Source organism: Amblyomma maculatum, chromosome 1 (assembly GCF_055883805.1).
Source record: "Amblyomma maculatum isolate TAMU_Amacu chromosome 1, ASM5588380v1, whole genome shotgun sequence".
Taxonomy (NCBI): Eukaryota; Metazoa; Arthropoda; class Arachnida; order Ixodida; family Ixodidae; genus Amblyomma; species Amblyomma maculatum.
In genome coordinates, this window is record NC_139344.1 from 263872333 (window position 1) to 263884950 (window position 12618).

General features: G+C 47.1%; 1 protein-coding gene across 1 annotated transcript in view; it reads left to right on the top strand.

The window, feature by feature from the left end:
* The window catches only part of Nop56 (Nop56 ribonucleoprotein), a 62256-nt gene that overhangs the window by 18633 nt on the left and 31005 nt on the right, over window positions 1–12618 (top strand). The window contains exons 6-7 of the mRNA XM_084591094.1: window positions 5576–5727; window positions 10293–10393. Coding sequence (XP_084447220.1) covers window positions 5576–5727; window positions 10293–10393 — 253 coding nt within the window. The remainder of the gene's footprint in view (window positions 1–5575; window positions 5728–10292; window positions 10394–12618) is intronic.

Genomic DNA, 12618 nt, shown 5'->3' on the forward strand with positions numbered 1-12618 from the left:
TGGTGGAAATCTGTAAAAGTTGGGACAAGAAAATGATTTCCTGTTTGTCAACAAAGCAGTTATCTGAGGTAAAATGTCATCACTGTCGAGCCAAGAAAGCTCATCTTGAGGATGCTTCTGATAAATAAGGTCTGAGGGAAAAGCATAGCGTGTGAGCGAACTCTAAATCGGTGCGCTGGATCAGGATAACCTGGCCTGCATTTTATTCATGTTTTCATGCTGATAGTACTTGTACATTGGCAGTAATCGGGTTTTATATCTTTCAGGTATGTTTTTCCCAGCTTCTTATTCTGAGCCGCCAGTGGATTTAGTGCACATTTTAACACCTTTCTACCCGCGGGAAAAGTGGTGGTTTTCGGGTGGTGTCATTAATATTTTTTTTTTTTCTTTAATTAAACTCTCTTGGTGCAGGACTGTCTAGTATCAAATTGTAGAGGAGGAATTCCTCTTCCCAATGGTATTAGTGAAAAATCAACATATTATGTTATGAAAAAAAAAAAGCTAAAAAAAATTGAAGTAAAAAGAAAACGTGCAAAAGCATCAGTTTCTTGATACAAATAAAAAAATTAAAAATTTTTCAAAATATACATTTTTTACAAAAGGGACCATTGCAACATTGCAGCAAATTCTAGCTTTCTGTGTACAGTATTTGCTGAGTTGGGAAAGAAAACAGTACTTGAAGTCTACCCCTGGCTGTCCTCTAGCGGAAAACACCACTCCCTGCGCTGCTGGCGGCAAGTAATACTGCCCAAAAGACGTTGCCACCCTGCAGATAACAGTTGTGACCTTCAGGACAGTGATTTCTTCCGATCAGTGTGCAGCAAAAGCGGAATTTTCGGGGGCAAAAGCAAAACTTACTGAGTCATGGCTGTCGACGTTCTGGGTTGGTTTGACATAGTTTCGCTGTCAGTGCTAAAGTTTGAAAAACTGGATTCATCTTCCAAGTCATCACTGCTACTGTTCACACCCAAAAACGAGCTCTCCGATGCGTCAACTTCCGCAGAAACGTGCAGTTTCTGCACACCAGGATCGCGCGATATTGACGTCTGCACGCAGATCGGAAGAGATCACTGTTCTGAAGGTCACAACTGTTATCTGCAGGGTGACAGTCTTTTGAGTAGTATTACTTGCCGCTGGCAGCGCAGGGAGTCGTGTTTTCCGCTAGGGGACAGCCAGGGGTCGACCTCGACGTAGTCGACCTCTACTACTGTTTTCTTTCCGAACTCAGCGAATACTGTACACAGAAAGCTAGAATTTGCTGTAATTTTGCATTGATCCCCTTTGTAAAAAGCGTATATTTTCAATTTTTTTTTATTTGTATCAAGAAACTGATGTTTTTGTGTTTCTTTTATCTGCACTTTTTTTGCTGATAGTTCTTTTTTTAATCACTTATTCAATAAATATGTTCATTATCACTGATACCATTCTGAAGAGGAATTTCTCCTCTACAAATTGATACTGGACACTCCTGTATCAAGCAAGCTTTGTTAAAGAAAAAAAAAAAATGACACCACCCATAAACCATCCCTTTCTCACAGACAGGAAGGTGTTAAAGAAAGCACTTTCGAAGTACATGAGACATGTTTCAAAAGTAGTTATATATTTTCTCTTATGCCTGAACAAGTTTCATAGAGGTACTTCGGTCTCCACGGATGAGGAAATGAAAGCTTTTTTTTTTCTTTTTTCTTTTTTTTTTTTTTTTATATCCTGTGGGACAGTTTTACACTGCCTTTTACAGTAAAACCTCGGTGATACGAATCTCACGTGGTCGCGAAAAAATTTATATCATCCCAATATTTGTATCATCAGAACGAACGAAAATAAGCATGCAGAAGCATTAGAAAGGCAGTCGCGCATATTTGTTTACATCCAAGAAGTTTTATTATGGTCGCGCTGTCATAGCTCGCCACTCGCGGCGCACACAGCGCGTCAGTCTATCGTACCGTTGGCAACGTGCGGGCTGCATGCCTACGCGGACTTCTCGCGGCGCGTAAAGCACGATAAGAGACAGCGAAATACCAGTCGCGTAGTGCCGCAGACTGCGCTTGATGTGTACAGCACGACTAGGGGTCGCGAAGTCTACAATGTACGCGCCACCCGCGTGCGCTGCTGACTACTACTCACGACTGCGCACTGCTGCAAACCTTCGCGATGCCGATGGAAAACGATCGCGATACTGGTGATGTGCTGTCCGCCCGCCTCCACATACAGTAAAACATCGTTAAGCCGTAGTTGTCCAGAACTCAGAAAAAGTATTTACTAAACGGTACTATGGCTTAACAGGAGTAGCGTAAAATTACCCACTTACCTGCCAATAAACAAGCAGAACCGGCAGTAGGCTGGAAATAAAAAATGCAGCCTTTATTTTACACTGCAAAAGTCGCTAATCTTAGTCTGGCATCGCGGTGCTCTAGCAGCGACAACAGCAGCTTTAAACTCATTCAGGCCGTGAGCCAGCTTTTCGGCCAGTCCCCTTTTTTCCACGAACAGCCGCATGATGCTCACAGCGCGCACAGCTTCTGCCACTGTTGGGCCCGAGTCTTCCACACTTTCTTTGTCATCGTTGTCACTGTCAGTTGGAGCCATTTCCGCCACCACTGAGGCAACGATGGCTTCATCCGACATGTCTGGCGAAATTTCCACTTCGTTGTCGATGTCCCTGAATTCAGAGAAGGTAATGCCTTCTGAAGAACCTTCCCTCTCAAATACTTCGGTCAGCAGGTTCTCACGTTTAGTCCGGGACGCCTGTGATATCGCTTGCGTCGTCTGCGTCACCCGCGCATGCGAAAACCTGCGTGCTTAAAACAGTTCTGCATGGTAGCAGTTTCGACCTGCCGCCATGAGTTTTCCAGCAGGTGAATCGCACCCAGCAGGTCAATGGCGTACACCTTGCCGTATTCCAGTACAAGCAGCATCCTGCGCAGTAGGTTCTTCCTGTAGAGCTGCTTGACAGCTCTAATGATGCCCTGGTCAAAGGGCTGGGCAATCGCTGTGGTGTTTGGTGGCAAAGACACCAGCTTCAGTGCCTTGAGGCCATCCACCGCAACGTGCACCGATGCGTTGAAAAGGATAACAACAGCATTTCTTCCTTTCGCCTCAAAACGGCGGTCAATGAAGTGCACATACTCATCAAAAACCTTCCCAGTCATCCATGCCTTGGTGTTATTCCTGTAAAGGACTCCTGATGGGCAGTGGGGCGCCTTTAAGCACCTTGGCTTGGTTGACTTGCCAATGACGAGAAGTGGCAACTTCTCGCTTCCAGACATATTGCATGCGAGTGCAACTGAAATGTGATCCTTGGCATGCTTGTCGCTGGTGCATGGTTCTCCCTTGAATGCGAGCGTTCTAAAAGCGCGGGTTCATCGAAGTTAAATATGTCGTCAGGCGCATAGTCTTCTAAAATTTGTCCAAGCTGGCCATTCCTCGAATCTTCTGCACCTTCAGTGTCAGCCGCGGCGCCTTCTCCAGCTACGCTCTTTGTGCTTATTTCGTGCCTTGCTTTGAATCTGGCTAGCCAGCCATTGCTGCACACAAAGTTGTCATGGTAGAGCTGCGAGGCGAAAACCAGGGCTTTCTCAACAAGGAGAGGTCCGCTAACTGATAGGTTTTCGACCGAGCTGTTTTCAGCCATCGCACCAGCGCCTCCTCCACATCCGGAAATTTTGGTCCTCGTACTAGACATCTCTTCGCAGTCGCGACAGCACTGCCGAGTAGCTTTTATCTGGCATTCCAAATGCCACACACAGTAGTTAGCGGCAAGTCTCTCTCACATGCCAGCACAAGTTTTTTGCCCCCTCTCTCGATGGCATGGACAGTCTCCACCTTGTCATTTATACTAAGCACCTGATGTTTCTGTTCAAGCTTTAGTATGATGCAGACGGTTGGAGAACTCTCGTCGCTCACCGCTCAGTCACCTCGTCACACATGCGAAAGAAAGTGAACCAAGGCCTATGTAAGGGGCACGGAGAAAGAAGGGGTGGTCGCTCGGACTGGTCCAAAATAGGGCCCGCTAGGGGGAGGACGGAGTATGTGGATGATTCCGTGATCTGTTCCGCAGCGATGTGGGACTCTGAGGCCACAGTTAGCTTACGGCTTGGGTTGGCGTGCTCGCCGCAAGATGGCGCTAGTTGTATTATCATCATCGCAGCTGCATTTGGTAAACTTGGCTCCGATTTGTCATTGGCTATGTAGCTTGCTATCACATCGGTCGCGTTTATGGAGGTTTGTCACAACGCTAGTCAGTCTTTCGTGAGGCGCTACCGCCGTGAATTGTACGACTTAAAGTGAAAATGGTACATGCTAACCGATACATCCGTGATAAGCTGGTACGGTTTATGCAGATGCGAAATGCATTATATTGAATAGGTGCCGAGTCGGGGACTTGACTTACTTTTAAAACGAAACTACTGTTAAAGCGGGTACATTTTAATGAGGTTTTACTGTACTTCCCGAGGCGCGTGCAGCAAGAATGGGGATGGCGACATGCGAGCCGCGCGGCGCCGCAAACTGCTCGCAGGGCCAGCGATGTCCGGTCCGTGCGCACCAGCCGCGTATGCCGCCGCCAGCTATGGCGGTTGCGGCGGATGTGGTTTGTGATCCACGTGCCGCTGAAAACTTTTCGCGGTGTCTGCGAGGTGCAGACCACGCGTCACCGCAAACTGCTTGTGATGCGTGCATATAGCGCGGCTGGCGATAGCGGAGTCAGCGATGTGCAGGCAGTGCATAGTGTTCAAGGTTGCTGTCGCAGTTCGTGCGTTTGTATCATGCGTAGTGGCGCAGGAGAATGTTGGACCATCTGAAATTTTGCCCATTGTACACAATGCACTCTGGCCGGAAATTTCGCGAATTCGTATCACCGAGATTCTATTGTAGTTTGTTACAACCGACTGGTGCAGCCATGACTGTCTTATCCGAAACTCAGTTTCATTGCCCTGTCACATATTTTGCCAAGAGCATTGCCTCATTTGTAATAGCAAACGTAAGCAGGGTGGTCACAGTAAGTGTACCAATGTGCACGTGAGCCTACGATGCTGTTTGAGTTTGTGCTATTTGCAGTGTTTGTACAGCGCATTGCCAAATTACAGGCACGTCGCAGCAAGAGAAGCCACTACCCCATTGCTGGCATCAGGGGGGCCATCTTGTGCTTTATCCGGCACAAGATGGCGTCTCTGATGCCAGCGCTGGGGCAGCAGCTTGCTTTGCTTCGCAGTCGCTGCATACGATAGGAACGTCCGACTTCAGATTCAATCAGGGAAGTACCGTAAACATTTTTGGTATTAAAGAATACTGCCGACCAAACGCCATCTCTGTGCGAAATGTGAGCTGCGAGGATTCAGCAGTTTAGCTGAGAGAAGTATTCTACAGTGTGCATGTAATTGTGCAACGCACTGTATATGCTGTACGTAGTCCAGAAGTAAAGCCTGTACAGGCTCCATTTTATATTTGCACAAATATGCTGCAAGTTTTTTTTCCAGGTTATATGTGGTTCAGAATGCTTCTTGGAGGACGTTTAGTGTTTAGGAATGTGTTTCATAGATCAGCGCTGCAGTGGAGACCTTTGACCTTGTTTCTGCAGGCATGGACATATCACCTGTAGACCTAATCAACATCGAGCTGTTTGCCTCCCGGGTCATCTCCCTCGTGGAATACCGCAAAGAACTCATGGAATACCTGAAGTCGAAGATGCATGACATCGCTCCTAACCTTGCAACGCTCATCGGTGAAACAGTATGTGCTTCACATCCTTACCAGTACTTTGTTTTGTTAATTATAGTAACTATAATTTCTGCCGGTCATTTATTCATACACTATTGTACAGTTGCTGGCATTTTTGTCGAAACAAACATGAAGCTTTGTTCTGGGCATCGCAGAAGCCTGTTTGTGTCAATTCCGTTAGTGAGCACTGTAATAATGGCATGCTGAGCGGATGAGGGTGTTGAAAATTTTTCCTTATTTTTTAACATATCTTGTTGCAACTTGGCATGCAAGTGCAGCATAGAATGCTGATTTCAAATATGTATTTCTATTTTAGATATCTCATCAAGAAGAGATGATATGGCAAAATAGCATGTTCATTTCTTGCGGATCGTTATGGTAATTCCTCATTAAAAAAATACCTCTAAGCCGGCGCTGATACGCTACAGTGTTCGCGCTTGCTCTAAGACCAGCATGACTCCCAATGAGTGTATTCAGCATGTTTCTTAAACAAGACTGTAGTGAAGCGCGATTTAGTTCTTGTCCCCGCATCCACCTTCACTGCAACTGCTGCCATCGTCCGTGGCAGCACTGTCTCCACTGCCTTTAATAAACACTGCCGCGCCAGCCGTGCCCTCCAGCCTTCCGCAAGCCGTGCCAGCGATACAGCAGATTCCTTGCACCTATGTCAGAAAAGCATGCTAAAATTTGTTTTCCTCGTAATAATTTTGAGGTCCCGGAAAGGGGAATTTAAAAAATAAATGCTTTTTGAGAAATGTTGGGCCATACGATGGTAGTTTCTGCTTACAGCCTTTCGCTGGTGCGGTGCCAGTGTTCTTATATGCTAGCTCCGCTGCTAAGGCTTCGCCGAAACTAATAATTTCCTTTACTACAAAACAATGGGTTTGAGAGGAAGTTCCATGATGGAGTGACCCTTTTACTGAAACGCCTTGCTGATTGATCACTTACAAACTGCCGTCCGTTGTGGCTTTGATGCTAAGCAATGTAGGCCTAGTGACGATTAGGGATCGCCATCTGCCGCACTTGCGAGCGGCACCATTGCCGTAAGCTTGCAGTATCCTGTGCTGTAAGCCTCACGAGTTTATCGTTTACTTTCCTAATGCGGCTGTGGCCAGACTTGGGCCTGGCAATGAGCAGCGTAAACGATGCTGCTAAGATGGGACTGGGTATTGGGCGCTTCGATGTAGCGCGCTGCACCTTATACACTACGCTACTGCGCTGTCGGCCGGCACTCTATGCGCATTCTGTGTGTCTCGTTTGAGGCTTGTTTCAGTGTACAGTGTGTATTGTTCGAGCGGGCTAGCTCATGCGGCTTTCATACTCAAGAGCCGACGGGCTCCTGAATCCCACCCACAAGCGCCGCGCTGTTGCCTTGGTTAAAAGTGCTGTTCGTGAAGGAGCGAAAATACAGTCAAACACTGATATATCGAATTTTGGTTATATAGAATTCACGGAATAGCCCCTTGAAAATCCCATGCAAAAGTATAGGAAAGGCGCGTCATATATCGAACTCAATTTCATCGGTCGTTCGATATATCGAACTCCGCACCACGCACTGGAAAGTGTGCCTTTCCCAAAGACTGTCTCATCACCCTTGGCTGTTTGCCGCGTGACGTTTTCAAGCTATGCGGGGAAGTAATGAGAGGGGACAGTTCGGCTAAGGCAGTGCCGCGCCCATTCCCTAAAGGCGCTCGCATTTGCGGTTGTCGTTTCCCACGCACCAGCACGTGACGTTTGCAAGCCATGTGCGTGCATGAACCAGAGAGAACCGGTGGGAACGAGAGGGGAAAAGTGCGACAGAGCGAAGCGCAAAGGTGTGCCCATTCTTTTGCTGAGGTATCTCTCTCCTTCCTCTTTCCCGGCCTTCGTTCGCAGTAGCATGCACTACGCATGCGCCAAGCCAGTTCAGCCTGTTTTCAGACGGAACGTCGGACGCTTTCTCCAGCGTGTGTTGCGAACCCTCTGCGCGCGGCGGCTGACGTGGCTATGGCGCCTGCGGAAGTCAAGAAGCGGCAGATCTACCTCTTTCTTTTTTTTTCTTTTTTGCGGGAGTCATTCATTCTTACGTGTATGAATCAACGAAAGCACGCGGTCAGCTGCGATCACGACACTGGCTTTTAGCATTTTTCGCTGCAAACAGCATTTGCAGCTACTGCATCACGCTTTCTAATGATTTTGTGGCAGTGGGCTACGCCCGCCCCAAGTGCGGCATGATAAATCGAACCAGGCTTGTGCAATCAAGCCATCACAGGCAGTCTGCCAAGTTCGCTCCCCGCCACCGCAGGAGCTATCAAATGATAAACACTCTGCGACGTTATCGCTGCGCAGCATCTTGGCACGCTTCCAAGAAATGAGCTGTGGATGAGACGACCGACACGACATGGAGTGCGACATGCAAGCGAAAACACTGGCGATTTCTGCCCGGGCCACAGTGCAACCTTGTTTTGAGTTGCCGCGGTGGCACGGTGGTTCCACCAAGTTGGAAATTTTTTGCTCTGTCGCTGCCGCTCGTCGCTGAGATTGTTTAATCGCTTGCATGTGAGGGGGCTGGCTTTAACGCTTTTTTTTTTTTTTTCCAAATTCTCAGTTGCTAAAGTGGAGGGTGGGTTCATAATGCGAGTGAGTTGATTACACGAGAAATTACGGTATGCTTTTTCCGCATCGCAAGTGCCATCCCAAGCTGATTTCTGTGTATCGAATTATTGATATATCGAACTATTCCGCGATCCCCTTTGAGTTCGATATATCCGGGTTCGACTGTACTAGTTCTAAAGATATCTGCAGTTCCGATGGAGCTGAAACTTTCAGGTTTAGTTGCTTGGACATCGGGAATAAGATTCAGTGAACAGCCTGTATTCCAAAATTGGTGTCATGACCCCTTTTAGTGTGCATGCTTGGGAAAATACATGGCTTTCCTTTCAAATAAGACGAAGATGGCGGTGATGAATGTTACTAGAACCAGCTTCAGTAGCTCCGGAGCGCCGTACGGTGAGTGGCGCTACAGTCGAACCAAGCTTCATCGCCCTGGAACGTTTGCCGGCGGCTGCAGACATCGCAACGGTGCGTGCGTGAGTTCTAAGCACAGACTTTACTCCATGGAAGTTAGCGGCTCCTAAATGTGATGAATTTAGTTTTCCTATTTCCTTTTTTTTTTTTTTCCTCTATAGTTCGCTGAATTAACAGATTTCATTCCTTTTTGTTCTGAAGGTCCCTCTCTGTGATACTATTCACAGTCAGTCAATGGATGACTAAAGCATGCTCAAAAACATGGTCTACACGGACCAGGTCTGTTACTTTTTGAAAATTATCAAAAAAAGGCAGTGCGCGGTGTGAAAAACTTAGCGTGACAGCTTGAGAAAAGAGGAGACATATGCATACCTGCCAACTCTACCAAATTGTCCGGGGGTTCCCCAAATTTTGATTACATCTCCCGGTTGTACAGATGCGACCTCAGATCTCCCGAAAAGTGGCCACCGCAGCAAAGTATTTTCTTTGCTTGTTTTTAGTTCTTTCTTTGGCGCGCTATAGCTATAATCCTATAACGTCCCATAGTATAACCATGCCGGAAAGCAGCGCGGGAGCAGTTACTCACCAGCATGCACTTTGAATCGAGGTAGCGGCCGCCGGCACCACCGTGAATGCAAGGAACCGACGGGCACTGCCATATTGGATTTTCCGGGTTGGCTTGCCTCAGGCTGGCTTTTGCATTAGCAATCCAATCGTTATATGATTGTGGGTGCGCTGGCCACGCTAAGCTCCAGTTGGCTTTCTCAGGTTGTCGAGTGAAGTGCGGAACGCCAAACTACTCTTAGTGTTTCCCTGAGTTGGAACAATCGATGGCGCTTTCAAAAGCTAAGAATTACATGCAGGTATTTCGGGAATCATACACGAGTGAATTTCCGTGCTCTTACAGATTGCGAAAGGTGACAAGTATGAATCCTGTACCACGTGCGCCTGTCATGTGAGCGTTTTGCACGGTGGCAAGAACGACATAAAGATACACATCGCTTTACAAAATCGTAACAGCTATGTTTGTGGTGCAGAAAATAAACTACTGGGCCCTTTCCGATGTTGTCAACCTCAATAATTTCCGAATAGCTAAAGTACAGCGGAGGCAGGGAGTTTTCAAACTGAAGCTGGTTCTAGTAACGTTGGTGGTGATTGTGATGTGTTTGTCATGTAAATAGCTGTGTTCTGCCCAAAATCTGTCTAGGGCACGCGTGGCTCTGTGTTCTACTCATAATACAGTCAAAATATTGACTCTGAAGATCAGAAAAATCACAGATTAGTAGTAGAGTAGCTCCAGATTTTAAAAACCCTATGTCTGAGAAATACTTTTTTTTTTTTTGCAATTTTCTCTCCCCAAAAGCACTCTCCCCCCTTAATTTTAAGGAGGGATTATATTGAACTGTTTCATGATCCCTTTTGAGCTCGGTGTATCAACTGGGATTGATGGTAGTGTATACATCCAACAAGTTTTGTATTTGCCTGTGTTGATCAATTCTGAGATGTTTTCGGCTGATAAGCTTACTTTTTGAGTCTCTGAGTGATGGACCTTGTGTTTTTCTTGACTGCAGGTAGGAGCACGGCTGATATCTCATGCAGGCAGCCTTACTAATCTGGCCAAGTACCCAGCATCCACTGTTCAAATCCTTGGTGCAGAAAAAGCCTTGTTTAGGTGAGTACTGGATGTTAAGCTATTAAGCAAACTGTAATAAAACTGAAATCTTGTTAGTTTGGCCTGTGCCAATTCAGAAAACTACCGTATACACGCGTGTAATGGCCGCACTTTTTGTTTTCGAGATTGGGGTGAAAATCAGGGGGTGCGGCGATTACATGAGAAAAAAAGACAGCGAAAAAAATTACTTGCGGTGGTACCTGCCTTTATTATTGTCAAAAAGCTCCTCGTCCTCCTCCGCTAAACTCGTTGGGATTTAAGGCTCGTCCCGTGTCCAAAATATCACTCCTCGTCGTCGTCCTCCTCCTCCTCCGAACTCATAGGGACTTCAGGCTCGTCCTTGTCCCAGATGAGGTCATCCTCCGTACCGTCCAGCCTGTTTGATATCCCTGTCACCTGGAAACTTTTTTTCATAGTCTCGAACGAAACCGTGGCCCACGCTTCGAGTATCCAGTGGCAAACGGCCACAAGCGATGCCCGTTTCAGTCGGCCGGTTGGAGTCTTCTGGTGGAGGGCCGTTGCAATCCACTCACTGTACGCACAACGAAATCCACACTTAAAAGGGCGGTTTACGGAGACGTCCAGCGGCTGAAGCATGCCGGTCATGCCTCCAGGTATGACGGCCAAGTCCGTGTTAGATGCGCGGAGCTGTTGCCGCACGCTCTCTGTCAGGTGCCCCCTGAAGCTGTCTAGGACGAGTAGAGAACGCGTCGCAAGATTCGCCCCTGGTCGCTTCTCCCAAACACACTTCAACTAGTCTGTCACCAGCTCATCCGTCATCCATCCTTTGTCCTGCGCACGAACAAAGATGCCATCAGGGAATTTCTCCGCAGGTAGACGTTTCTGCTTAAAAACTATGTAAGGCGGTAGTTTTCGTCCATCCGCTGTGATGCAAAGCATGACCGTGCATCGCTGCCTTTCGCTCCCCGATGTAAGCGCACGCACGCTCTCTTTCCCTTCGCCTCGACTGTCACATTCTGGGGTGCGTCAAACCAAACCGGGGTTTGATCGGCGTTACCAATCTGAGAGAGAAGGGGCTCATGTTCTCTGCGCTTGTTGATAACAAACTTGTGGAACTGCAGAAGCTTTTCACCATACACCTCGAGTAGACGCTGACACATCGTCGTGCGACGGCGAATGGACAGGTTTTTTTGCTTCATGAAGCGCGAAATCCACCCATTGCTGGCTTTAAACACGGTAGCCGCAATCCCCTTGCTGCGTGCAATGTCTAGCGCTTTCATGCGTAACATCTCAGTCGAAACAGCAAAGCCGTTGCTCCGCGTCTCCGTCACATACTCTAGAAGTGAGTTTTCAACTTCCGGAAACATACTCTGCTTTTCCTCGGAAAGTGCGCCTCTGAACATTTGTTTTCCTGAGGGCATCTTCTTGGGAGCACTATCGTCGTACACATTTTTCGTCAACGCCGAACTTTCGTCCAGCCGCTCTTTTTCCTTCTTCTTTCGCGTAGTGAATCACTTTCAGCTTAAAGTGAGCATAACTAACATATTTTTCATCAAGGAAAAAGAAAACCTTCAGCTCACGAGCGCAGAACAAATCAGGGCAGCGATGCGTTCCGATTGCGAGATCGCACATGATATGCTTCGGGCGATCGAGGAAATGGCTGTAAAACGGAAAAGCGAACAGACTTAGATTGGATTGGATTGGATTGGATTTGCTGGCCTCACCCTTTGTAACGGGTGGGCATCGCTGCGGCTAGGAGCGCCCCCTTTGTAAGCGAGGTGGTGGCCGCTGTCCCCATGCTCGACTTTTTTTTTTCCTCAAATATTTTGTTCTTAATTTTTATTGGCAATTCTACTTCTAACCACACGCTTCATTTTGGCTTTCACTTGATTTTTGGGCCCCACCTGGCGGCAGTAACCACAAAACGTTCCGTATTTCTTGCACCGCACAGTAGACGCCGCGGCACTGCCCAACTTCCTAAAACTCGTGGTGCGGCTTTTATTCGGGAAATATTTAAAGTTTTTTTTCCCAATTTTCTTTCTAAAGTTCGGGGTGCAGCCATTACATGTGTGCGGCCATCACACGCGCGTATATGGTATATAATTCAGGCACCATGTGTGGTCCTGTGCAATGTATAACCTTCACATAATAATATAATATGATATGTAATTTTGGGGTTACGAAAAATGAGAAAAAAAATCATTTACATATAATTGAAGGACGAAAGCTTTCCCAAAAATATTTGCAGTGCATTCCGTGGTCAA